The 26,214-nt window shown below is 38.0% G+C and overlaps 1 protein-coding gene across 3 annotated transcripts; it reads left to right on the top strand.

The window, feature by feature from the left end:
* Positions 1-120: 120 nt before the first annotated feature.
* On the top strand, positions 121-24,879 carry XPOT (exportin for tRNA). 3 transcript variants are annotated; one of them, XM_026039790.1, is made up of 25 exons: positions 121-168; positions 3,142-3,275; positions 5,104-5,186; positions 5,636-5,692; positions 7,331-7,400; positions 8,427-8,645; positions 9,295-9,479; positions 9,791-9,959; positions 11,216-11,452; positions 11,771-11,809; positions 12,262-12,324; positions 13,306-13,430; positions 14,146-14,290; positions 14,471-14,590; positions 14,768-14,862; positions 15,693-15,762; positions 16,192-16,430; positions 16,931-17,216; positions 18,826-19,015; positions 20,116-20,232; positions 20,317-20,432; positions 20,933-20,980; positions 22,280-22,351; positions 23,817-23,873; positions 24,380-24,879. In XM_026039790.1, exons 2-25 carry the CDS (start codon positions 3,216-3,218, stop codon positions 24,404-24,406), a joined length of 2,889 nt encoding a protein of 962 aa, XP_025895575.1. In that variant the 5' UTR covers positions 121-168; positions 3,142-3,215; the 3' UTR covers positions 24,407-24,879. The 3 variants fall into 3 exon arrangements, with proteins under 3 accessions (XP_025895575.1, XP_025895578.1, XP_025895576.1); XM_026039791.1 differs by lacking the exon at positions 121-168 and adding an exon at positions 1,181-1,260; XM_026039793.1 differs by lacking the exons at positions 22,280-22,351; positions 23,817-23,873; positions 24,380-24,879 and adding an exon at positions 21,234-21,679.
* Positions 24,880-26,214: the final 1,335 nt, after the last annotated feature.

The following is a 26,214-nucleotide window of genomic DNA, read 5'->3' as shown; positions in this document are numbered from 1 at the left end:
GGGCGGCGCCTCCCCTCGGGCCTCCTCCTCCTCCTCCTCCTCCTCCTCCTCCCGCCGCCAGCCGAGGCGGCGCGGCCTGGCCCGCTCCGCTCCCTATGCTCGTGGCGGCCTCGGGGCTGCGGGGGCCGGAGCCGGCAGCGCCGCCGCCATGGCGGAGTGACCGGGAAGGTAACGGCGGGGCTGCGCGGCTGGGCGCGGTGACGCAGCGCGGCCGCGGCGGCCGTTGCGCCGGTGGCGAAGCCGCGCGCCCCTCGCCCCCGCGGGGGGCGGCCCGGCCGGTGCCGGCTGCGGGGCCGGTGCCTGTCGAGCCGCCCTGGCCGCCGCCCGGCCGCGCCGAGGGCCCCGCGCTGCCCGCGGGCCTGCCGCGTCACGCAGCGCTCCCGGGCCGCCGGGGACGGAGGGAGGGAGGGAGAGCGCTCGGAGCCGCCAGCCCGTGTGTGAGCCGGCAGCGGCCCGCTGTTGGCCCTGCCCGCAGCGAGGCACCGGGCAGCCCGCGGCCCCTGCGCTGGGCAGCCGCGTGGCGCTGCCCCGGCCCCGCGGCGTGCGGGGCTCCCCGCGCGGGGCTGCGTGGCGGGCGGGCCGCGGGATGCGCGGGGAGCCCCGGGACAGTCCCCGGAGCGGCGGGAAGGCCCCGGCCCCGCGGAGCCGTTCTGGCGCCGGGAGCGTGGCCGACGTGGAGCCCCGGTCTGTCACTGCCCCGAGCAACAGCTAGGCCAGTGGCCTGGTGCGGGTTGGAAGTTAGAGAAGGAGCCAGCAGGGAGACGTTCATTCTGAGCGTGTGCTCTGTGTGCCAGACTACAAATTCCTAAGGGTCTGTAAATACGTTCAAGATTTCTGGCAAGCAAAATGAGAAGAATGCAGGGATGAGCTTTCCCTACGTTTATTTTATTAGAGATAAAGGAACTGAAGCATGTGGCTGGCTCCCTGTGTGCCATTACAATCTTGTGAATACCTAGGTGCTTTAAATGAGGTATTCTTTAATTGCTAATTGTTCTAGTGGTCCACATCTGTAGTCAAAATGCTGTGAGCGCCTGCCTTGTTAGGGCACGTCTGGACCCAAGTTGCATTCCTGTGACCACGGTAGTATTTTTACAGTAGTTGTCCTGCTTGCTTGAAGTGTGACCACAGCTTTTTTTTTTTTTTTTTTTTTTTTTTTTTATATGAAAAAAACTCTCAGCCATTTCAAATATTTAACACTTGAAGAAGAATAGACTGTCTTGGAGAGAGGAATATAAACCTACAGGCCCACGCTGTAAAGGGGTGAGCTCTCCTAATTGTAGTAAGATGCCATTGCCCCTGAACATAGTGTACTAGTTGGAAAAAAAACAAACAATTCAGCATAAATAAGACTTAATACTTCCCATACAGCTACATATTAACTCTTAATGTTACAAAACGATACTTTTTTTAAATAGAGCTTGATTTAAAATGATTTGTTCTAGTATTTCAACTACCCTTCTGAGGTGGCTATTCCATTAACTATCTGCTGGTGTGGACTAGCCCGCTGAAACTCATGGTGGTCATCAAATTTTAAATGTGCTTATGTATCACATGTGAGGTATTTAGAGCTGGGTGCCCTTGTTAGCTAAGCATGTGAGGAGAAATACATCCCTGAGTTAGATTGTTAGAAAAATTTATCATCAGTCTGTAGAAAGCTAATATTTGGAGCAGAAATAAATATAATCAGGATATCACACTTGTATATGTTAGCAGTTTTACTCATAGAACTGTGGACCACACCCTAGCTGGAAGAAGCTGTCAAAAAAACCATTTTCCCCTCAGCGTTCTAACATTATTTTAATAATCTATCTGTTAGGGGAAGAGCCCAGAGCAGGGAGACTCAGGAAAGCAAGTTAAATCCCTGAAGGTGTTGACCCTGAGCACACTTGCTCTGCATTGCAAGGCAGCCTGTGGAGCTTGTTTGCCACGAATCGTTACTGTGTTCCCAAACAGGGAATTTTCTGGTTTCTACGCTGTCAAGACCTGCTTTCTTTTTCTAGTGGACTCGGTTCTACTTATGATACATTTTGTTACCATTTACTCTGTAATGACTCTTATAGAAATGCCTATGTGTCATCATATTAAGCGCTGGGCTTTCCTGTCCATGCTTGCTGTCAGTTGTCACAGTGCCCCTTTCTTGTAGTGGAGAAGGAGAGCACGTATGAGACGTGCAACGCTACGAAATCAGAAGCTCTACCTGTAGGCATGTGGGCAGTTTCAAACCACAGTTCTTTCTATTCCTTCTCTTCCTTGTGCCTATCATCTTCTCTTTCCCCACACGTCCTGTATTTTTAAGGAATAAGAACTTATTTCAGGTCTAACCAAGTTACCAAAACAGGTTTTTTTTTATTTTTTTTTAAACTCTTGCTGTTTAACAACAGCCGAGTGTTTGACAGAACCTCTTTATCCATTGCATTTAATGCAGAGCACTGCAGAATGGCCCGTGTAGCATCATAAGGTCCTAAGAACATTTGTCCTGCTTGACTGTTAGTTTTACACAGAATTTTATTTTAAAAAATTACTAGCAAATTAGCACCCATTATAATGAACCAGAGCACTTGGTGAACTGTGAAGTACATTGTGGTTAATTGCTGTGACACTTCTGTGTGTTCTTGTTATAGAAGAAGACCTGATAATTTTACTTCTCTAGGGGAAATACTTTATAAATGTATTTAAGAAACATCTAACAATATTTAAGCTGAGATGCTTATTTTTGCACTTGCTAGCCTTGTGAAATGGTAGACATGTGGATTCTTTTTAAATAGCTGTTTTGTGCTTATGTCACATCTTGCCAAAACTTTCTCTGTGTTCTTTAAATGTGAACTCAAGTCTTTGAGCTGAATAGCATACTTTGTGCTATTTCTCTGTTAGTTGCATTTTTTTTTTTTTTGAAGAAAGCTCAGAAACGTGAGGACTTTAGATTTGTTTATTTCCTTAAAACAGTCAATTTTCTAGATGAATTCTACTAGGGTGTTGAAATTTCTGATGTCCCTAGTAGAAGTACGTACATTGTTATCTTCATGGGATACTTATTATATGCTTGAGTTGTGTGCGAACTACTTTGGTGGTTGCTGTTACGTTTTTAGGTTCTTTTCTGATACCGAGCAAGTAAAGTTGTTTTTTTTTTTTCTGTATTTTCAGATGACTGTAGCTTCTCCTCTGGTGGAAGTGGGCAAGGCCGTTAAGAATAGGAAACAAAGAGTATAGCAACAAAGATGGATGAACAGGCACTTCTAGGGCTAAACCCAAATGCTGATGCAGACTTCAGACAAAGGGTATGTAATGAACTTCCCTAGCTCTTCAGCAACTGCGGATGCTGTTTTAGTAATTTAAAACAAAAAAAATTGGTATTTTCTTGATCACATATAGTTACTTAGTTAGCTGATACAAAGGGATTGTGGTGGTGTGTACTAAAATGGAAGTCACTTATGAAGTATGTGTGTAAACTGAAGGACATACGTCAGCATTTCTATGAAACTGTGCTTAGCCTATATAGAATTAATTTATCTGGGCTGCAACTTTCAGTCGTTTCAATTTGTTGTAGTTGTTGCTTAAACACTTCCATTAGATTCTTCCAGAATGAAAAATATCCACTGAAAACATAATTGCTTTCAGTTGCCCTTTTAATTCTTCGTCCTTTTAGGATTTGTCTACGTAGCATCAGTCTCTTTTAATGTAATATGTATTTTTAACTATAATGAAGCTTATATTAGCTAATATAAGCTAATATATTAGTAATAGCTAATATAAGTAATTTAAGAAAGTAATCATGGTATGCGAGTACTTGACAAAAAGGTAATAGATGCTTGTATGAGAAGGCATTAAAATTTCACAGCAATTTAAAGTGGAACCTTTTCTGCTTACTGTTCTTGGAATTGATTTTGAATGTCTGCAGGATGATCTCCAGAATCAATGCTAATATCCAAGAATGTGGCTTGATACATCCTGATGTTGAAAGGAGCCCGTTAAATGTGTGCTCTTTGTGGGTACTTACCATGTTTGGAAGGATGGCTATAGTTAATTTTTAATGTTTTGTTAATAGAATGCCATCATCAGATTTCAAGTTTGCAGATTTATTGACCTTTTAGCCATGCAGTCTGCATGCTTTTGAAATACTGTGTGATAAAAGGTGACTTAATATTTCAATAGTCACTTAAGGAATAGCTTATATAAAAAGCTATTTTTTTTTTTCAGCAAGACTGTTCAGAATAAGGAAACAATCAGTATTATCTCCAATAAGTTAATTCTTATTTTAATAACTAATTCAATCTATTGTGGAATTACTTTATGAAACTGATGAGTGGAAACAGTTATGAAGTAAAAAACCCACAGTGTGGGAACGAGACTTTTGTAGAACTGAAATAATGTCTTTAATCTACTCGATTTCAAAAATTACTTACTGGCTGTACAACAGGCCATGCTGAATCTTAAAGCGATTAGATCAAATTAAATGTTAATAAAAGTTATTTAGAAGGTCTAATGAACGGTTTGAATATCTAAAATTTGGCATAAACGTTTTTTTCAAGTATCTCTTTTATAGTTTCATGAACTAGTCAGTTATCAGGTGCTCGGTGAAACACTGTGTTTGAATGTTTCTTGAGCTTGAGATGTAGACTACAGCCAGAGGTGTCCAGCAACAGTAGTGAGCTGATTAATGTCTTTCTACTCAGAACTTGTGGAAAGAATTAAAACGTGGACATGAACTTCTGTCCTTGATGCTCCTGGAAACCCAAGTAGACAAGTTTGTGAGCAGCTTCCTCTAGCTGACACTGCTTTGAGCTAGGAGATGGGACTAGACTGTCTCCAAAAGTCCATCTAACTGGAACAACTGCTTGTGTAAATTTTATATTAAAGAATCTTTACATTTGATGTAAAAGGGAAAGGAGCACCTTTAGTATTAGCATTTGCAGGACTACTTGACAGTGTGGTAATGAAGGAACTGTATAAATACTTGGATGTATCCAAATACAGCTCATGCTTCTTGAGGGAGGAGTGTTTAGATGCGAGTCTCATGTGAATGCGGTGTTTTGCAGTGGAGTTTGTTTTGTTGGGGAGGGAGGTGTTTCTTGTTCTCTTTAATGAAATATCTTTGCATGCTTGCAGGCACTAGCCTACTTTGAGCAGCTGAAGGTATCTCAGGATGCTTGGCAAGTCTGTGCAGAAGCATTAGCTCAGAGTATATACAGGTAATGTATCTAAGAATCATTGCTTATTTTCCTTAGCAACATATTTGTGTCAGCCTGTTTTTAGCTCTACCTCATAGAATTATATATTATTAGTTTTATATTGTAGAAGGTGAAGTAGTTATTGTAGTTTTGCAAGTTCAGTGCAGAAATCAAAGACTAACAAATTGGTGGATATAGGGAGAAGGGAAATAATTTAATGTTTGCTCATTTTTAACATACAAAGTACTCAAGTATTGGTCACTTTTATTTTGAAGTAACAGCATTAGTTTTTATTTTTAGCAGTTCTACAGAAAAAAAATCCTCAAATATTGTAGACTGGTAGTCTGGATAACTTATAAATAATTTATAGATGATTATTTATAGCAATTCTGGATTTAAGGAAGATCACCAGTCTACAATATCTGAGTGCACGAGTAACAGAAGTTTCTTTTTCTTTCTTTCTTTTCTAGTGATGATCACATCAAGTTCTTTTGCTTTCAAGTCCTAGAACATCAAATTAAGTTCAAGTGAGTAGTCTTTCTCGATACCAATTATGTAAAGCTATTTAATTTCCATTTTTGTGCTTTTTGCAAGGATATCAATTGATACCTGTTATTCCTATCATTCCTGAATAAAAGTTCCTAGGACCTAGATTCTGCAAGACTAATGTAAAGCTCAGTGTAATTGGTTAGGTGCCCTTAAGCCTGCAGGACTTTGCTTTGCATTGCTTCATCTGCTTTGGGAGGGGAGCAGTTGTTTATGAACTCCTGCTCCACTCAACTAGTCCAACCTGTGCATGGCTCAACACAGACACAGTTACTGAGGATGGCGTTAAACTTCCTTAACCCTTCCTGCTGTGATGTCCCTTGTTCTGCACTCTGGCCAATTTCTGCAGAAAAGAGGTTGAGTTTTGCAAGTAGCATATTCAATACAGACTCTTAGGTAAAGCTCTATTTATGCTAGAAGCATGGCAGAGATGTTGCCAAAAAGGTCATTTTGTTTGTTTTGTTTTTGTTTGTTTTGGTGTTTTTTTTCCTCTCCCTGTGAAGTCTTTACTTAGTGCCCTAATTTTAGAGGAAAATTACTTTGAAATATCATGGTTTCATTGCATGGAACTATATTTGTTCTGCACTTTGGGTCTGAACCTTCACATTGTGACAGAGATATCTTGCCCTTGGGGTATAGATGTGACTAGTTGCAATATACTGAAAACATGGCTTAGGCTTTAAACAGCAGTAAGATGTTTTGCAAGTGGTGCAGAAATTTATGGCTTAAATTTCTGTAGTTTTATTTATCTGGCTTTGCCTCATTGTCCTCCTCCCTCCACTTGTGCCAGTTTTGTCACCTATTTCCTTTAGTGCTTTTTCTCTTTGTTTCATGCTTCTTGCTTGCCTTCTCCTAGCATTTTAAGGTGGGATACTTTTTTTCTTCTCTTTAATGAATAGGTAGCTGAAGGGGGAACACTGGGGACACATTGAGACACAGCAGTTGTTAGGGTCTGTATTAGAGCCTTGAGCAGCTTGGAAGAATAATTGCAGGGTGAATCTTGCTTCCCCTAATCCTAGGAAGGAACATGTTGTGTAGGCAGTATCTGAAGTGGGCTGGTTATAACGCTAAATTCTGCAAAAATGTATATGTATAACAATGTATAAATATCACCTAAATGCAAATTCCTTGCTTTCTTTTTTTCTTTTCACTTATCTCTGGTAATAAATGCACTGTAGGCAACTGTGTGTAGGACTTGTGCTCAATGCTGGTAGAATACTTGAAGAATGTGCTAAGCACGCATAGTTATATAGAAATATATTTTCTTTCTCCCTGTGGCTTATGGTCAAATGTATACATTTTTTGGGGGTAATAAGTTAAGTCCCTGACACTGAGGCAGCTTGCTCCAAAGCTTCAAGTTTCTACTCCAGTATAGGAGGCACTAATGCCTCAGTGTGATTCATTATTGCAGGCAAATATCTTTCCTTATTCTCTTTGCAAGACTTGGATTCAGAACTGCAACATGCAAAGAGTTTTGTGAATATCTTTCCTAGGAAGCTTTCACCTACACTACTCTTCAGTACAGATTAAAGTAGCCTTACAGCTACTTTTAGCCTTACGGCAAGTTGTAGGAATCACGAGGCAAAATTATGTTTTGATCTTATTGCATTTCGTTTCAGATATTCTGAACTTACTGAAGTCCAGCAGCAGCTAATAAGGGAAACACTCATAACATGGCTGCAAGCCCAGGTAAGGACTTTCCCCCAGGCAGCCTTATGTTGGTAGGCAACCAAGAGGATGTGCCCAGCCTGTGGTCTGGATTTAAATGGTACTTCCTGAAAAGATACAGTGTCTGATTGTGGAGAGCTGTGAATACCCTCATCTTCCTTAGAAGTTCTTTAGATTATTTGTTGCAAAGAAGTCCATGCTTGAACTTTCTGTTAATGAATATAAAACTTTTACATCAGATAATGATGGATTTGGTTGCATTTAATAGTTGCATGCCAAATCTGGAGTATTACTTTTAAAAGTTTACTTTTAGAGAGGTATAATCCAGGTTCCTAATGTTCGTGGGTCTGAATAGGAGCAGTAACCGTTTTTAGAAAACCACCTATCTATTAGAATACCAGCGGATGGTCCTAAATGAACAGGAAGACTCAGACCACGTCTCCATTAATATTATAGCAGTGTGTTGACTATTCTTGTGTAAGTGTAGGTACATTTCTCTAGTTAGCCATTATTTAGTCCAGCCGTAAAAGTGTAATCTTGTTATTTGAAAACATTTTGAAATGGATTAAAATTGTTTTTAATTTCTCTTTCTGGCATATTGCCCCACTTAGGGGGAGTTAATAGAAAATGGAGGGAGAGAATTGGTAGAATGACAAAATCCTTCTTTCTTTGATTAGCTGAGATTTAAAAGCGCAGCTTAGTATTTTTAAAGCTAACATGTAACTCGGGCAGAAGTTAACCACAAGAGGATCTTATCTTGATTGCAGTTGTTGTTTATTCCTTGTGCTAACTTAACAAACTTGCTGTTGTTATTTAAATAATGCATGTTATGTCTTACCATTGAATGAGACTTCTGTATCATCCAGAGATAACGTCCCTAATTCATTACAATTTTGTTAAGGTTTCTTCAGGGTCATTGTAAAGATGAGGCTTTTTTAATATATTGGTCATTAAGAGAGAAAGGATGAAATATATTATTCAGTATACAGAAATCAACAAGCCTAAATGATACTTCTCTAGTCTTATAAAATATTTTATTTTTGCCAGATGCTGAATCCCCAGCCTGAGAAGACTTTTATTCGCAACAAAGCAGCACAAGTGTTTGCATTGCTTTTTGTTACCGAATATCTCACCAAATGGCCCAAGTTCTTTTTTGATATTCTATCAGTAGTTGACCTTAATCCACGAGGAGTGGATATGTACCTCAGAATCCTGATGGCTGTTGATGCTGAGCTGGTAGACCGCGATGTTGTTCATACATCCGAGGCAAGTTGCAACTCCGCATTATCATTTTCTTTAAAGTGCCAAAGAATTTTCAGAAGAATTCTCTAGTTTAATTCGGGCAAAAGAGATTTTTTTTTCCTCCTTTCTGTGGCAGCTCTACCTTAGAGATGTTACACAGTCTAGGTCCAAGAGCCATCTGCAAATGGTTTCATACTATCAGTTAATAATTCTTTTTTTTCTGCTTGAAGAGCTCTTGCCAGAGCTCTTGGAAAGACTTGGTGACAAAAACTAGTGGCGGACAAGACTTGGTGACAAAAACTAATGGATTGAATTAGCTAATTTAATGATAGAATGACTCATTCAAAATGTAGTGCGTTTTTTTTAAGGAATCCTAACATCAGAAGTCTTTTAGACCACCATTTTAGACCATGAAACAGTGGTCTAAAAGACTTTTTTTTTTGTCAGCCTTTCTTCAGTGTATAGGCATTATGGGCACAAAAGTAAATAAAGGGAAATGTAGGATATCGATTGCTTTGTCTTTCAGAAAGGTATAATCTGCTCTTCTGGAATTTCTGCTCTCTAAGTTACTTATCTCTTATTTGAACAAGCATTATCTGAGAGAAGATGTGAAAATGCTAGTAGTTTGTATTTCCTATGACAAGATGAATTTATCCTTTTACTCTATTGATAGGAGGCTCGTAGGAACACCTTATTAAAAGATACTATGAGGGAACAGTGCATTCCGAGTTTGGTGGAGTCATGGTACCAAATCCTACAAAATTATCAGTATAGTAACTCAGAGTTGACGTGCCAGTGCCTTGAAGTTGTTGGAGCGTATGTGTCTTGGATAGATTTGAGCCTGATAGCCAATGAAAGGTAGGAGTAATTGTAATTTGTAATTTTTTCTTCTTATTTTTGTGAAAACAACCTTTTTAGCATGCTGATTGTATTTCTGTGACATTGCATTAAAATGGTCTTTATTTAAAGACTCTTTCCAAGATGATATGGCTAAAAAAGACCTGCACAGCTTGCTAGATTCTCTGAAATGTATGAAATACCATTTTTAGCTACTGCTATTTTTTTAAAAAGGAAGCAAGCTGTAAATATGCAAACAATGAATATAAAGTTTCTATATGATGCTACTGTTGTTGTGTGTGTATGTATGTATATTGTTTGTTTTTTCCCAGGTTTATAAATATGCTGCTAGGTCACATGTCTGTGGAAGTTCTCCGGGAAGAAGCATGTGATTGTTTGTTTGAAATTGTAAATAAGGGAATGGACCCAATTGATAAAACAAAACTGGTTGAATCTTTGTGTCAAGTATTACAGTCTGCTGGCCTCTTCAGTATTGATCAGGTTTGTAAACTGATTTTGAGTAAGAGTGGCTCAGTTCATAATCAGATAAGCAGAAAACTAGAAAGTAAGTCTATGAAAGCAGGGGAGAATTGTCTGTGCCTGTGCACTGATGCTAAACATGTTATTATTTTAAAATTATAATGAGTTTTTATTTCTTCAGTCCTCACTAAGTTTTTCTTTCTTGAATCAAGGTAGTTTCCTAATACAATCCCATCACTTCTTTCCTCTGCTAAAGTGTACTGTGTTACTGTTTCTTCAGTCTTTCAGTGCCTGGATTCCTGCCTTCTAAATGGTTCTGTAGTAAGTACCAGTATTGCAGCCAAGGCAAAGGTTTTCTAGAGTGAGAGCTTAGACAGGCTTTACATGATGAGGCAGAGAGAAGAGATTTAAGTGCATGTCTATGCTGTTAGATGTGAAACTTGAAATTCTTACGTGAGAGCTGGAGAAACAGACCTACCAGCCAAGATGCTTTCCCTGGGCAGCTGTAGTGCAGGAGAAGGAGGAGAGCTGTTCACCTCCTGCTGCGGAGAAGGACAGATTAGCTCTTGCAAGGCTCCAGCTTTTCAGGTGCAAGATAGTTTAGTTCTGCATTGTGAAACCTTCTTCCAGCTTGCCTACAGGAATGGAGATAATGTGCACTCATTGATGGAGAAATCACTCCCATAACCTAACTTGGTGCCTCTGAGGAAGACTGGCTATTCCTGTGTTTTTGTACAGTTTTGGCAAGGGACAAAGCTTGTCTTGGGAATGGTGGTTCTAGCAATATTTCTCAGTTCTTGTTAGGGCACTTTGCAAATGCAAGCCCAAAGTACTTAATGATCACTCACTCTTAACGAGTTTACTGAAAGTTTCTACTCACTAATTATCAGTATTTCCAAAGTGAACTGTGGCTGGGATGTCTTTAAAGTTTTCCGATAAAGTGCTTCTCCTTTTATCTACCACACATTAAACTGTATATGCGCTTCCCCTGAAATTATGAAGCTGCTTCTTGCTGTAAAGTGAAGAGAGAAGCCGACTAATTTAAGGAGATGAATCAGTCTGCTGTTAAAATGGAAGGCAGCCAGCTCTAGCATTGCTTGAATTTTTGTGTCTCTGCTCCTTAGAAAAATGACACAATTTTACTCTCCACCGAGGAGACAAATGCTGTTTTTACATTGCACTATTTACATACCAAGCACAGGCAGTGCTGTCTGTAAGCTCCTGCCGTTTAAATCTGAGCTCTGCTGTTATTTTCACTCAGACTTCTCTTGTTGCAGGAGGATGATGTGGATTTTCTGGCAAGATTTTCTAAGCTCGTCAACGGGATGGGACAAGCATTAATAGCTAGTTGGACTAAACTGGTAAAAAGTGGTGATATAAAAAGTGCTCAAGACACTCTGCAAGCTATTGAAGCAAAAGTGGCCCTAATGTTGCAGCTCCTGATTCACGATGATGACGACATCTCATCTAACATCATTGGATTTTGCTATGACTACCTTCACATCCTGAAACAAGTAAATATGTCTGCCCTCATTTTAATGCATCTTCCTGACTTATTATTGACTTTGATTTCTTGGGAGTATAAAAAAGCAACACTTTATGTAAGCTGACTACAAAATAATCCTTTTAGACTAATTAGGATTGAGTATCTTTATTGACTATAGGCACACCATCTATACAGCCTATAGAAATCTAAAGGAATTGGGTTAAATCTTATGCTAAGTGGAAAGAATGCTTGCACATCATATGGCTGTTAAAGAAAAGCAAAGGTATCTTGCTCTTAGAAAAAGAGTTATGATGCACGAAATAACATTTGAAATTTCTGTTTATAGCTTTCTGCGCTTTCAGACCAACAAAAAGCTAATGTAGAGGTAAGAATTAAAACTTTATTTTGACTAGAGTTTTGTTTGGAGAATACATTGTGTAACAAACTTCTGTTTTGTTGAAACAAATCGTGTTTGTACTTACCCATCTTAAGATATGTGCAGTTAATATTTGTTCTGAAATCTAGATAAAGAAGACATTTTTTTCGTAAAGTTTTATATTCTTATTAAAGTGTACTGTAATTCCAGAGATTTGGTAGATGTATGGAAAGAGATGTCATAAAAATTCAACCCTCAATAATGTTAAACTTGTGGAAAAAAGTAATGCAATTTAAAAGAAATGCTTGTATTTAGGATGATCAGCTATACATAATGTGAAGTGTAATAGGTAAAGCTTGTGTGCAGTCTTAAAGACTTAAGTCTACCAAAGTGTCTTCTTAAAGACTAAAGTCTTAAAGTGTCTTCTGCACTTATAATTTTGCCTTGTTTCTTTACCTTAGGCAATCATGTTGGCTGTTATGAAGAAGTTGACATATGATGAAGAATACAATTTTGAAAATGAGGTATTCTGATGTAAAAACGATCAGACTAAAATGCAACTTAAATATGCTCATAATTTAAAATTCAGTACTTTGTACAGGCTGAGCATTTGAAGGTTTGAAACTAAGGTCTGTGGGCTGTGTCTTTTTTTGCGTGAAACGCTTTTTAATCTAAGAGCATGTCTGAATAGTACAAAATAATACAGTCAAGGGCTTTCTAAGCCAGTTCATTTGACAGGGTAGTTACACCTGCATTTCATAGAGAATTATTTCTGGGCAGATACAGCTGTGCTGTTGGCTGAGCAGAGTTGCTGAGCTGGCTCCTTCTGAGGAATATTTTATGTTTCCATGCATTATTCCTGTGTCATGCAAAAGATATGAGAAATATATTCAGTTTTTAGAGATGCTGCTTGACAACATCTGGAGGAGGTCTAACTTCTGCAAAAATAGCCTAAAGAGAACAAAAGTTTTGATTTCACTTTTCTCAGATGCTTGTATCTCTGTCAGCCAACAATAATAACTGAATATGTTCTGCAGACTTTTTCTCCAAATTTTCAGAAAAGTATAGTCTACAAAAAGTTGATTTGGGCTGCATGCAGGCAACGATAGAAGTTTTTATCAGTTTAATTTTAAGACTAAATAGATGCTGTGGAAGAACCTTTGTATGAGGAAGGAGTCAGTCTTCAAGAGCCGGGTCTCTGGGGTTTTCCCAAGAGCATTTTCTTTCATTTGCCTTCTGGCTTTTATCTTCATTCTGAAAGCTTTAATTTTCAAATGTGTTCCTGGACTGAACACAGACTTCAACATATCGCTGAGTTACAACTATACAATGAGTCTGTTATTACATTGCAGGAGTGTGAGATGAGCACTGCAGAGTTTTCAGAGCTTAGTGTAGTGTTTTGTTATGTACAGATGTTTTTTTTCTAGGTGCAGTTGTCTTAAAACAATTTTGGATGCATTTAAGTATGGAAACGTGGTTTTTACTGATGCGTGACTGTCTTACAGGGTGAAGATGAAGCAATGTTTGTGGAGTACAGAAAACAGTTGAAACTATTACTGGACAGACTTGCTCAGGTCTCACCAGAGTTACTGTTGGCATCTGTCCGCAGAGTTTTTAACACTACACTTCAGTAAGTTTTCTGTTTGTTTTAATCCTTTGTGAATACACTGACACGTTGTCCCTGTGGCCTCTAGCTTACTTCTTTTTTTTTCCTTTTTTTTTTTTTTTTAAACCATCCTGGTTCATATTTAACATAGGCATGTTGTAGCAAAGAGAAGTCAGTTCAGTTGGTTGAATAAGCTTGTTACAAAGTCAGGTTAATCAAATTTATATGGTTGATGCATTTGTTTACACCTTCAAGGAATGCATTATGTCATATCAAAAATAATTTTCCATGCTACTGCTAGCAGAGGAACACAACTGCATGGAGGAAAAAAAGCAGCAGTGAAATGTTTTTGTAAAAAGGGACAGAAACAATCCAACTTGTGTTGTAAATAGATGAACATTATTATTAGGCACTTAAAATTATTACCTGATGTCTAATTAGATGTGACGTATATGCACATAGGAATAGTGTTGTCTCTGTCAGTGAGATGAAGCTGAACACATTGAAGTAGGCTGGTTTTATAACTTATAGGCATCTAGGTAAAAGCATTCAAGTTAAAACTTGTAAAGAGAAGTAAGTACTACTTTGATTGGAAAAAAAACTACGACTATGCATAAACTTTTCCAAAAGCATCCTGAAATTCTGTGTTGAAAGAAAAAAGTAATATAATCACCTTATAGAAGGGATTTTTTTTTTAAAGTTACTATTGACTAATACAACCTTCTTATTCCTTGTTTAGGAATTGGCAGACTACGAGGTTTATGGAAGTAGAAGTAGCAATAAGGCTATTGTATATGTTGGCTGAGGCTCTTCCTGTATCACATGGTGCTCACTTCTCTGGTGATGTTACAAAAGCTACAGCTTTGCAAGATATGATGAGAACGGTAAGTACATGTGAAGCTGGAGCTATTTAAACTATTAAAGCTATTTACTAGCTATTTAGCTAGTAAAGACTAAAGCATTCCAGTTTGAAAGGTTCATGTTAATTATTGGTATGTCACCTAAATTGTATTTTAATCTTACAAAAGGTTAAAATGCTAGCTTGTTCATGCTTTTCTCTGTAGCTGGTGACTTCTGGTGTTAGTGCCTATCAACATACATCAGTGACTCTGGAATTCTTTGAAACAGTGGTTAGATATGAAAAATTCTTTTCTGTTGAACCTCAGCACATTCCGACCGTTCTGGTAAGTTCCATTTTATTTATGCTTTCAACTAGATAAGACTTTTCTTGAAAATAAATAACTTTTTTTTCCTTTTTTTCTGAAGGTCATTAATGAGGCTGGTTTTCTTATGCTGTTGAATAACTAGCTTTTGCAGCATTTTCTAGAGATTTTAAGACTTAAATCATTTCTTGATTGCAGATGGCATTTTTAGATCACCGTGGTCTTCGCCATACAAGTCCAAAAGTGCGAAGCAGAACAGCTTACCTTTTTTCCAGATTTGTCAAGTCTCTTAAGTGAGTAAAAACTTTTTAAAAAAATGTTCATCCAGATTGTACAGATGGGCTGCATGTGGTGAATTCGGTGCATTTCTTCAGGACAGGCTGGGCTTTAAATTAACTGCAATGAAGTAATGCATCAAAATACATTAAAAAAAAAAAAAAACAAAAAACAAAAGCAACAACAAAAACTTGTGTTCTAATGAAGATGTCCTATTTTAAAATACCAAGGTAGCACTGCAGAACAACTGTCATACAGAACTTGAATGCATATACTTAGCTTGGTTTTATTAGCTGTTAAGACTGAACAGTATACATGTCTGTCCTACTTTTCCTCAGCTCAATGAGCACAGCTGAGAGTGTGCAGATCTGGAAACTCGCAATAGTAACTTGCCCTCCCATCCCCAAGCAAGTCCTGAATATTTAGAATACTTCTACAGATGGAGTTTACTTAGTCTGTTAAAGCTCTTCAAACAATTTGTCCTATTGATCTGATTTCACAGGCATGTATTTGAATGTAGAGACAGGAGAAGCTGCAAGACAGTTCAGGTTTCAAAAGGGTTCTTTCTTCAACTATTAATGAACTTTACTCAGACAAGTGAGGCTGTTTGTGCATGTTATATAAAAGAATGAGAGAAAGAAAGAAAACCAGACTGATTCCCCACTGTGCTGTGTGTCTGGCTTACCAAAAGCACCATATCCATAACCCAGATATCTCTATGACACTAATTTTAAAAGGTATTAAAACGTTAGCTTAGCAACAAGCTTTACTACTTAAGGAAAATGCCGAGAATTCTGTGAAAGTGCATACAATTTCAAACAGGTTGCATGTTTATGTTTTACTTCAGCAAGCAAATGAATCCCTTTATTGAAGATGTTCTGAACAGAATACAAGACCTATTGGAACTTTCTCCTCCTGTGAGTATTTAAAGCATTTTTTGTGTGTTAATAAATAAAACCTGCATTATTCATTAGAGAACTAAGGTATTTATTAAATTGTGAGTTAAGTACATTAACATTTAAACATAATTCTCATGCTTTTCTGGTATGAGATGACTCGCATGAACCTATTTGTACCCAATTTAAATAACGTTGCTTACTTGCGTTTTTGGGAGTATATGCTAGAGGTGATTATATAGATCTTTGTCCCTATGAACTGTATAGAAATAGTCATTCTTATGTCTTAACAGGTTTTATGTGTATAGGAGAAGATAAGAGCTGTTGTACCAGTTCTGTAGAGATTGGTTATTCAGTGATTAAAGAAAAAGTAATATCCTTTAATTTTTATCAATAGAAGACCTCCATAAGAATGTTTTAACAATTTATACCTGTTATTTTCCATTCTAGGAAAATGGTTACCAGGCTCTCCTAAGCAGTGATGATCAACTGTTTATTTATGAAACGGCTGGTGTGTTAATAGTTAATAGTGAATATTCTGCAGAAAGAAAACAGGCTCTAATGAGAAATTTGTTGACTCCACTGATGGAGAAGTTCAAAGTATTATTAGAAAAACTGATGATGGCACAAGATGAGGACAGACAGATGGCACTGGCAGACTGCTTGAATCATGCTGTTGGGTTTGCTAGGTAGGTACAGCATTGGCTATTTTTGATTTAAGTAAAAGGGAAGTGGAAAGAATTTTTAGCAAAGAGGATTTTAATTTCTACCTGTTCTTTGTTGACCTTGAGGAAGTTTAACGATTGTCAAATTCTTCATAGCAGTTCAGAAATGAGTTAAGCCCTCTTAGAAGTGGCTGTTAGGGATGTAGGAAAGAGAATATTGATCAAGTCTATAACAAACCAAGATCTATTTCATTCCTCATGAATTAGCTTCCTCGAAGAACTGTATGGAGCTGTTTTGATAGTATGTTGCTTATGAATGTTTAGACTTAAATCTCCAAAAACTACCAAAGTATAACTACTTCCTAACAAATAATTGTTACTTCCAGTATTTACCTCCCATTTAGTGAAATGTAGTATTTTAGTTTAGTACATGGATTTCAAAGCATGCATTTTTTCTAGATGTTTTTGCTTCTCCAACATATTGGAATGTGACCTTAAATAAACTTGGGGTATTGCTTTTACAGCCGAACCAGCAAGGCTTTCAGCAATAAGCAGACTGTAAAACAGTGTGGCTGCTCTGAAGTGTATTTGGACTGCTTACAGACATTTTTGCCAGCTCTCAGTTGTCCATTACAGAAGGAAGTCCTGAGAAGTGGTGTCCGCACTTTCCTTCACCGCATGATTATTTGCCTAGAGGAAGAAGTTCTTCCATTCATTCCTTCTGCCTCTGAACACATGCTCAAAGACTGTGAAGCAAAAGATCTTCAAGAGTTCATTCCTCTTATAAACCAAATAACAGCTAAGTTTAAGGTATGATACTGCATAAGCTTTTGGGAGGCAGAGCATTGCTGAATAACTGTTTTCTGAGCAAGGAGAAGAGGATGGAATGTGTCAGAAGTGCTTTTCTTTATGACTAATCTCAAATTTATGTTCTTTCTAGATTTTTCTTTTAATATTTAAAGTACTGCTTACAGCAATGCCATTCTTCTTATTTGGCACAATTAACTTCATTCTCAAAAAAGTGGAAGTTAATATTTCCAAGTGTGCTAAGTCTTGAAATACATTTTCTCATTTCTTATGAGATTTATAGTTACATATATAGAAACATTTGATTTACCTATAGGGAGAATCATTGATTTAAAGAACTTGATGCAGTATTCTTGCACAAAATCATACCCTGAGGCTTAATGCAGTACTATGCAAAAGAGGTTGGAGGTTTTTAAACCTTGGAAAAACTTGGGAGCTCTTGAAAGAGAGGCATAAGATATGTATTAAGTAGAAGTGGATCATCTGATCAGCTGATTTTATAGCAAAGGATCTTGAATAGCCTTTGAGAGCTACCTGGTCCTGGTTTCAGACAGTCTAAACGCAAAGGCATTGCAGTAAGTTACTAACCTGTTCCTCCTGGGTCACTTCATAGAGCTGCCATGAGAAGGTTGTGTAGTTATTAATAGGATGGCAAATTAATTGCTGTATGAAAAGGTCAAGAAGCCCCTTAAAGGAGTTAAAAATAAGTCTTTCAAGAGAATGCAAAAATAGATTTTTTAAAAGTGAAATGTGCCCAATGACACAGAAATGTAATAAACCGAGGTAAATCTGGCATTTGGGCATTTGTTTGGATAGACCATAAAGGAGCTTTGAAACATGTGTCCTCCTAGTCTGTCAGGTACTTTCAGTGCTCTGTAGCTCTTTCCATAAGTGGTCCAAAAAGCAGTTCAAGATAACAGTAGATTATAGTCTTTTATCTTTGATCATCTCTTCACTCTAAAGAGCTTAAATATTAGGAAATGGACATCAGCATTGCCTCTTTATGGAAAATGTGGCTGAGTAGCAACCTTTTGGGATTACTCACTTTTTGAACTCATAGTTGTTCAGTGACTTCAGTACTCTTGCATGTATTTCTGATTACAAGTAGGAAATACGTAGCAAACTTATTCTGTAATGTCTGTGGCTTAGCAGTTTTGGAAAACTTGTTGAAACAATCTTTAAAGATAATGACTACAAAAAGTGACTTGTTGTTAATTTTGGCACCTCTCTGAAGTGCATTTTTCATAACTAGAGTGACTTTACAATAGCCCTTCTTTGTGTTTTAGGGATTTTGAAATAATTCAGTATTTGAAATAATACTTTGCCTCAACAGAAGAATGAGGAATGCTGAAAAAGCTTCTGTTCCTGCATAGGATGAAAGTACATGAGTAGTTAGATATTTTTGTGTGAAAGACTTCGGGTGATATGGAAGTCAGGTATGGTCACATACCTGATGAAGCGGATGTGACTCACTTTATTAACTATAGTTGATGTATTAAAATAATAATTTTAAAACTGAATTAAGCTGAGAGCTATAAGGCATGCGCAAGTTTTAACTTCCAAATGTTCTGTTCATGTAACTTTGAATTGGTACCTCTTCCCATCTCCACAGACACAGGTTTCACCTTTTCTGCAGCAGATGTTTATGCCCCTACTTCGTGCTATCTTTGAAGTGCTGCTGCTTCCAGCAGAAGAAAACGACCAGTCTGCTGCTTTAGAAAAGCAGATGCTGCGGAGGAGCTACTTTGCGTTTCTGCAGACAGTCACCGGCAGTGGAATGAGTGAAGTCATAGCTAACCAAGGTAGGTGACCACACTGCCAGCCCCAGAGAAATGAGCTGGGCTCATCTGATGCAGCCACAAATCCATCTACTAAAATCATTAGCCTAGTTCCTTTAAAGAACTGCTCCTTGGGTTGAGATGAAGTAGCTTAAGTACTGTGTTTAATGTTCTCTGTTTAAGCAAGTGTTTGGGTTTGTAAAATCCACTTCTAATTGGTGTATCCTTCTTAGTGGTTCTCAGCTATATTGATTTTTTTTTTAAAAGCTTGTCAGGAGAAGTGGTGTTGCATGCAACATTGTATTTGATTTGCAAAATTTCTTCCATAACTTATTTTGCTACTGTCACCATAGCTGGTCATCGATGGCAAAAGGCATCATTCCTTAAATATATAGTTACCAGGTTATCCCCATCATTAGTGCTGAAATGGAAATTGTTGCTTTTCGTAGCTAACTTGTCATAAAGAATTCAGTCATATATTCAGTTACTTCTTTAAGTAATTCTTTTAATCTATATTCAGTCAAAATGTCTAGGGATTTGAAAAGCTTTAAATTGACTCATTTAGCTGATGGAGTTCAGATCTTTTTTCCCTTCCTTAAAATACTTGGCAACACCTGTGGGAAAGAAAGAGCAATGTTAATGTAGGGAGAGCTTGAGAGAGGCATCCGAGGTGTTTGTGATCAACCAAGATATTTAAAGGAATTGAACAGAAATAAGTATGGAAGCAGTACAGAAGTTTGAAGTAGGATAATAGTATCTGTGGATATGTTAGAAGGCACGTAAGCTAATTAAGTGCTGCTGAGAATTAATTGTAGCAGGTTTAGACAAAAGAAAACTTACAATAAAAGAAGTCAGTGCAATCTTCACCTCAGTATGTATCAAAGACTAGTAAAGAAAATATTAAAATCATCAAAAGGAATGGATTGTCTCTCAAGAGCGGTTTTATTTCATGAAGGAAGCTTCCTAAAAATATTTGAGCCTTTTTTGTGTAATTGAATTACATTTGCACATTGATTTTAAGTTTAAACATATTCCAGTATGATATTTTCCTGATATATGATTGTGTAAAAGCCCCAAAATATCTTAGACTGCAGCCTTACCGAGCTTATTTTAATCTGTTTAAGGTGCCCAGAACGTGGAGCGTGTGTTGTTCACTGTCATTCAAGGAGCAGTGGATTACCCGGATCCTATTGCACAGAAGACTTGTTTTATTATTCTTTCTAAGCTGGTGGAGCTGTGGGGTAAGACTGTCTTTGAATACTTCCTTTCTAGCTGCTACTAATCGTGAGCAAGAATAAAACATGGAATGTTATATCTCTTTTCAGGAGGCAAAGATGGACCAGTAGGCTTTGCAGACTTTGTCTACAAACACATTGTCCCTGCATGTTTCTTAGCACCTTTAAAGCAAACGTTTGACTTAGCAGATGCCCAGACAGTATTGGTGCGTATTGCAGAATTTTTAGTTCCATTTCTGTGAAATAGATAAATAAAATGTGCACTTGGTATCAAAGATTGGCTTCTCTCAGAAACAAAAGCCCCTTTATATTTTAAGGGGGTACTGGGGTGCTAATTTTGCACATATGGCACCGCGTTCTGTATCTCATCTCTGTTTAAAGGTGTGCTGGAGAATTGCAGGCTTGAATGTTTAACATTGACCTGTGTTGTTAGGAATTAATTTCACTGAAAGTGAACAAATGCAGGTGGTGGTTCTGTAGTTCATCTTGTGATGATGAACTACAGACCCCCCAGTGCCAGAAGGGTCTGGACAGAGCGGAGCAAAGACTGGAAGCAATGGTTGAAGTTCAGTTAGCCTCGTGCAAGGGAAAGGTGGTGCTAATGGCTTTGATCTCGGTCCTCTTCTGGGCCTGGTTAGCTTTTTGGGATTTAAACAATTAACCAAAAGGCTAATTGAATAGTCTAATGTTCTGCTTTATGTTACAGGCTTTATCAGAATGTGCAGTGACATTGAAAACAATTCATCTCAAAAGGGTAAGCTCTACGATACTTGGCAGGGAACAACCCTCGCAGGTTTCCCTAGTGCTTGTATCAATTTCTAAAAATACTTATACAAAAATAGAATAGTAATTCATCCCCATGAATTAATAGGATGGCTGTAATACCATGTAAGAGTATAGAATTGAAATTCCTAACAGTTTATAGCAAAATATTCATACTTCATTAAGGAGAAAAATCTACTTGCTTCTGAATTTAATTGAAAAACTATCATTCTTTTGCTTTTCAGTATAAACTGAAACTGATGTCAAAAGGGCAATTAGGTGTGTGCTATAGAGTACTCTGGCAAAAACTGAAGGTATCTTTCAATATCTTAAGACTTGAAAATGAAGGGGAAAAGTGAAAGCATTTTAACATATTTCCATTTTAACAGCAAAGTGGACAGTTTCTGTGTCTGTATTACTGTTTCTGCTGCACCCTTAAACCTGTCTGACTCTTCTCCCTCTGTCAAAAGCAAGTAAAAAAAAGTCACAAATATTAAAAAAAAAATCTTTAAAATTGTGTAAACTGGCAGAGAAGGGATTGTATTGTTGTGTTCTACTTCAGAGTTTGTACCCTTTTATGCCCATAAGGAGCGAGACAAATCTGTAGGAAATGGGCCTTTGGTAAATGAAATGCTTCCTATTGCAAATACTGATGTATGTATTTATTTTAAATAAATGCCACCAATACAGCTATAGCAGAATGATGTGAAATTTCTTTTTCTACCCTTCATTTGAATTTATATGACGGGTTCCATTTCTAGGGTTAACTTACACCCAGTTGAGGAAAAAGAGAAAAAAATCCCTTTCCTCTTAAAGAGGCATTGTTTGTACACCACTTCACAGTAACACCTCTTCTGAGGGGTATTTGATAAATGCAGGTGAAAAAAAGCAAATCAATATGTTAGCCAAAGCAGACCTGTCTGCTTGTCTCAAAGGTTTGGGAGTTGTACCATTTTGTAGTGTTTGTCTACCTAAAATTACATAGTATTACAAGGAGCTGTTCTTACTGGAATAATTCTTATTTCAGTACAATTTCTCAAAACATTTTCTTCTGTGTAACAAAAGGTACTGAACCTTGGAATTCTTAATACCAAAACTGAGATAAATCTTTCCTTTCACTACACCTAAGAATAATATGAGCAATTGATGTTTGATATGCACCTCTTCTGTGTAAAATAGTCAAATAGACTGTCTGTTTGCAAGCTCTTCTGTACCTTATGATGTAAGCCTGGATTTCCAAAAGCCTATGCGAAAATAGGCTTTGATCTGGTTATGTACTGTTTTTCCTCAGGGTCCTGAATGCATTCAGTATCTTCAGCAAGAATATCTGCCTTCTTTGCAAGTAGCTCCAGAAATAATTCAGGTAGGAATTCCTAAAAACACTTAAAAAATTTTAACTAGCAGAAATTCCAAATGGGAATAGAAACTATACAGGTCAAATTAGTTTCCTACTGCCCCCAAATAAAGAATATTTTGATACAGTGTTAGAATGTAAGTAATTTAGTGTAAAATGTGGAGTTACTGCAAGAATACCCTGCAGAAAAGAGTCCAGAACATGTCCAAGTCACATCTCTAATTGAAATACTTTTTGCTCGTAATTTAAAAAGTATCAGGATACTTATGTCCAGAATTGGATACTTATGTCGAAAGCTTGAAGGTAGAGTGGCAATATTGGATGTATAAAAAATGTATAAAAACAAGTGTTAAAAATACAGGTCACGTTCATCACAATAGAAATTCAAGACACAGCTCTGGCTGTGCTGTGCACATGCTGTACAATGTGAGGTTCGCCTTGTCCTCGCTCGGGAGCGCAGGCAGTCCAAGAGGGTTCTCAAAGAGAAATCTGCAGCCATATGAGCAAAGGCTGAGGGAGCTGGGCCTGTTCAGCCTGGAGAAGAGGAGGCTGAGGGGGGACCTGATCAGCGTGTATAAATACCTCAAGGGAGGCAGTGAGGAGGAGGGGGGCGGCCTCTTTTCAGTGGTGGGCAGGGATAGGACTAGAGGAAATGGCTTCAAACTGAAGCATCGGAAGTTCCACAGGAACTTAAGGAAGCATTTCTTCACTGTGAGGGTGACAAAGCACTGGCACAGGCTGCCCAGAGAGGTTGTGGAGTCTCCTTCTTTGGAGATCTTTAAAACCCGCTTGGATGCAGCCCTGTGCCCCGTGCTCTAGGTGACCCTGCGTGAGCAGGGGGATTGGATTAGATGACCTCTGAGGTCCCTTCCAACCTTGGGCATTCTATGATATAATTGCACCCACAGGGTTTAAATAGTAAAGCTTTTAAGTAGCATTAAAAATATGTAAAGATCAAGCATTATTCATTTAGCCCAATATTGTATTTTGATTTAAGATTTTCTTTTTTCTAACAGTGACAGACATGTTTTGCTGTAATCTAATATATATTTATGTATATATGTCTAATATATAGAATGTATGTGGTACTTTAGGTATAAAAGCTTATCTAAAGTATTCATTTCAAACTACCTAAATTACTGCAAAAGTTTTTTCTTAATCATCTCGATTTCAGTCCTGTTAGCCCTGCTTCTCATTCAACATTTGCATTCAACAAAACATGAGCTTTTCTATTGGCAAACATAAACATTTTGCACCTCAAGTGCAATTTGTCTTCATCTTAAAGCCTATTATGAATTGTTTTTGCCATAATGTGTACGGATATTTTGTTTTGTTTTTCTTAACCCATTAGGGGAAATAGGTACAATCACACCCAAGTGGCTTAGATAGAAGGGTTTTTTTATGTACTCTTAACGTTATCTTGGGTTGCTTTCTGTCTTTTAGCCATTTAGTATTTCATTATTTTCTCATACAGGAATTCTGTCAAGCGCTTCAGCAGCCTGATGCTAAAGTCTTCAAAAATTACTTAAAGGTAAGATTTTTCTTTCTTTCTTTCTTTCTTTAAAGAGTCTATAATTTAGTATTAATTTTGTTGCATAATTTAGTCACGGTAGTGAAGAAAAACTGAAAATTTGATTTTTATAATTTTAGACTAAAATTATTTCATAGTTTTTAGGTACTGTCAATTTCTAATTAATAAAGTATTTTTAAGAGAAGAATAAATCTTCTTTCCAAATAACTACATCTGTAGAATGGTCGCTGATGCTCAGCAGCTTGTTATATCCTCAATAGAATGGTGTTTATATAGTTTATGTAGTTGAAACAGCAAAAAGGTGATGTTTGTAGTTGCACAGACCCAGTCAATAGGCTTCATTTGGGAAGTTTTGAAGAGTGTAATCAAAAGAGCAAAGTGTAATCAAAAGTCCTTGAGATCAATGATTCTGTATGTTAAAGAAAATCAGATATGTCTAGTTGTTGTACCATTCTGAGATTCAGATTCCTCTGTCCTAAAAGACTGTTTTCATACATTCTTAACAGGTATTCTTCCAGCGAGCAAAGCCCTAAGGGAAGTACTGGAATCTCATGTATCTCTTTCCATAATTAGGAACTCTGGTTGTTAATTTATAAAAATGCTAACTTTTGTGCCATTCAAACTGGTCTAGTTTTCTTTTTTAAATGTTGCTTTGTGCTCACATCAGTACATGTTCTAGCTTTTGCATTAAAAAAAAGGCAAAAAGCAAACCTCTCACTTCTTGTCTCAAACATGAAGGCATGTGACAATATGAAAAGCTTCCTGTACACCTACACAACACTTATTATGTATAGGATGGTTTAAGCTTATGCTGTAACATATACAGCAATAAAATGACTTATTTTTGAAATTAAATGTAAAAATCCCTTAGGACCATAGTAATGGTTATTAAAATGTGTACATTTTTGATACTGAGTAAAATGTTTTCATAAGACATAAAATTCATTCGTTCATGTATGGTGACATGAAAATAAAACAATCAAAGCCATTTTTGTAGATAGTCATTTAATTGAAGTTGTCTTAATGATAAAATATATATATACCTCCTATAAAACAGATTGGTTTAATAAATGATTTCATTTAAAAAGTTGCATTTGGTTCTATCTTTTTTATCAAAAAATAAAATTTCATCCGGTGAAATATGAAGTCTCTTTGAATCATTTGGTTTTTAGGAGCTGCCACGTTCTGGGTTTTTGTGGCTGAGACCCAAGGAGAACCAGGCAATGTTACCCATCCTTCGACAGTAGCAGTGTTGCAGTCTTGCATGTGGAAGATGCTGGGAGAAAAAGTTGCATGCATTAGAATACTTCTGTAGGGTCAGTGATCTATATAGAGATTTTTTAGTTAAATCCAAGTTTGCAATTTTATTGCAACATATTCCTGATAGTTTTTGTTTTTATGTAACTTCTAGATTTTTTTCTCTCTTTAAAAAGAAAAAAAAAACCCAACGCTTGCTATGCACAGGACTCAAGAATGGATGGGAACTGATTTAGCTCTAGCATAATCAGATTGAACCCCTCTTCAATGGCATAGAGGTAGGTTCTATGCCCACATTAAGTGGAAAATAAATGAAGAGGTTGGAGAAAACCAACAACTCCATGGTGGGACTGGTGATCACTGTGGATACTTGCAGCCCTTCCTGCCCTTCCCTTGGAGGGAGGAAAACAGAGATGCTTTACTTCTGTTTTCCATCCTATTTACACTTCTACTCTTCCTTTATCGGTCACTGTCACTCCTCACTTTCAGATTAGTGTTTCTGACTTTTGTACGCTTAACCAAAAGCTTTCTGTTTGTTGAAGTTTGCACAAATCTTTGCTAAATGTTTCTGGTGCCTTTTCTGCCTCGGTCTCACAAGGCTGCTGCCCTCCCTTTCGTGCCAGCCGCGTGCTGAGGCTTCCTTGGGTCCCCTCTGGCTTTCATTTTCGGCTGCAGCACCATGAGCCTGTGCAGGGCTCCCCTGGGCTTCCTGTGTGGGTTGTGCGGTGGCTCCGCGGCCCTCGCTGCCTCCGAGCACTGAGTGAGCACTCGCTCGGCTGAGAGAGCACTGAGTGAGCACTCGCTCGGCTGAGAGAGCACTGAGTGCTGCAGCCGCTGCCCTGCTCTCGCTGCCAGGCCAGGCCTGCCTCTGGCGCCGGCCCCTTCCCTGGGGGTGCCCCTGCTCTGTCCCTGGAGAGGAAAGCTTTCACTAATCCCTCTACAAGATAAAGGGCTTTGTGTATATAACAATTCTAAAACATTTTGCCAAAGTGTCGTTGCAGGGGAAGGACTTGGTCTATCACACAAGATTTGGGCTTCTTTTCCTTCTGAGGCCAGGATAATACTGTTATTTTTAGTTCTGTAT

Source organism: Nothoprocta perdicaria, unplaced genomic scaffold, assembly GCF_003342845.1.
Source record: "Nothoprocta perdicaria isolate Ctin4 unplaced genomic scaffold, notPer1 scaffold_240, whole genome shotgun sequence".
NCBI classification, from domain to species: Eukaryota; Metazoa; Chordata; class Aves; order Tinamiformes; family Tinamidae; genus Nothoprocta; species Nothoprocta perdicaria.
Note: the sequence above shows the minus strand (reverse complement) of the source record. Positions and strands in the feature narration are given on the sequence as shown.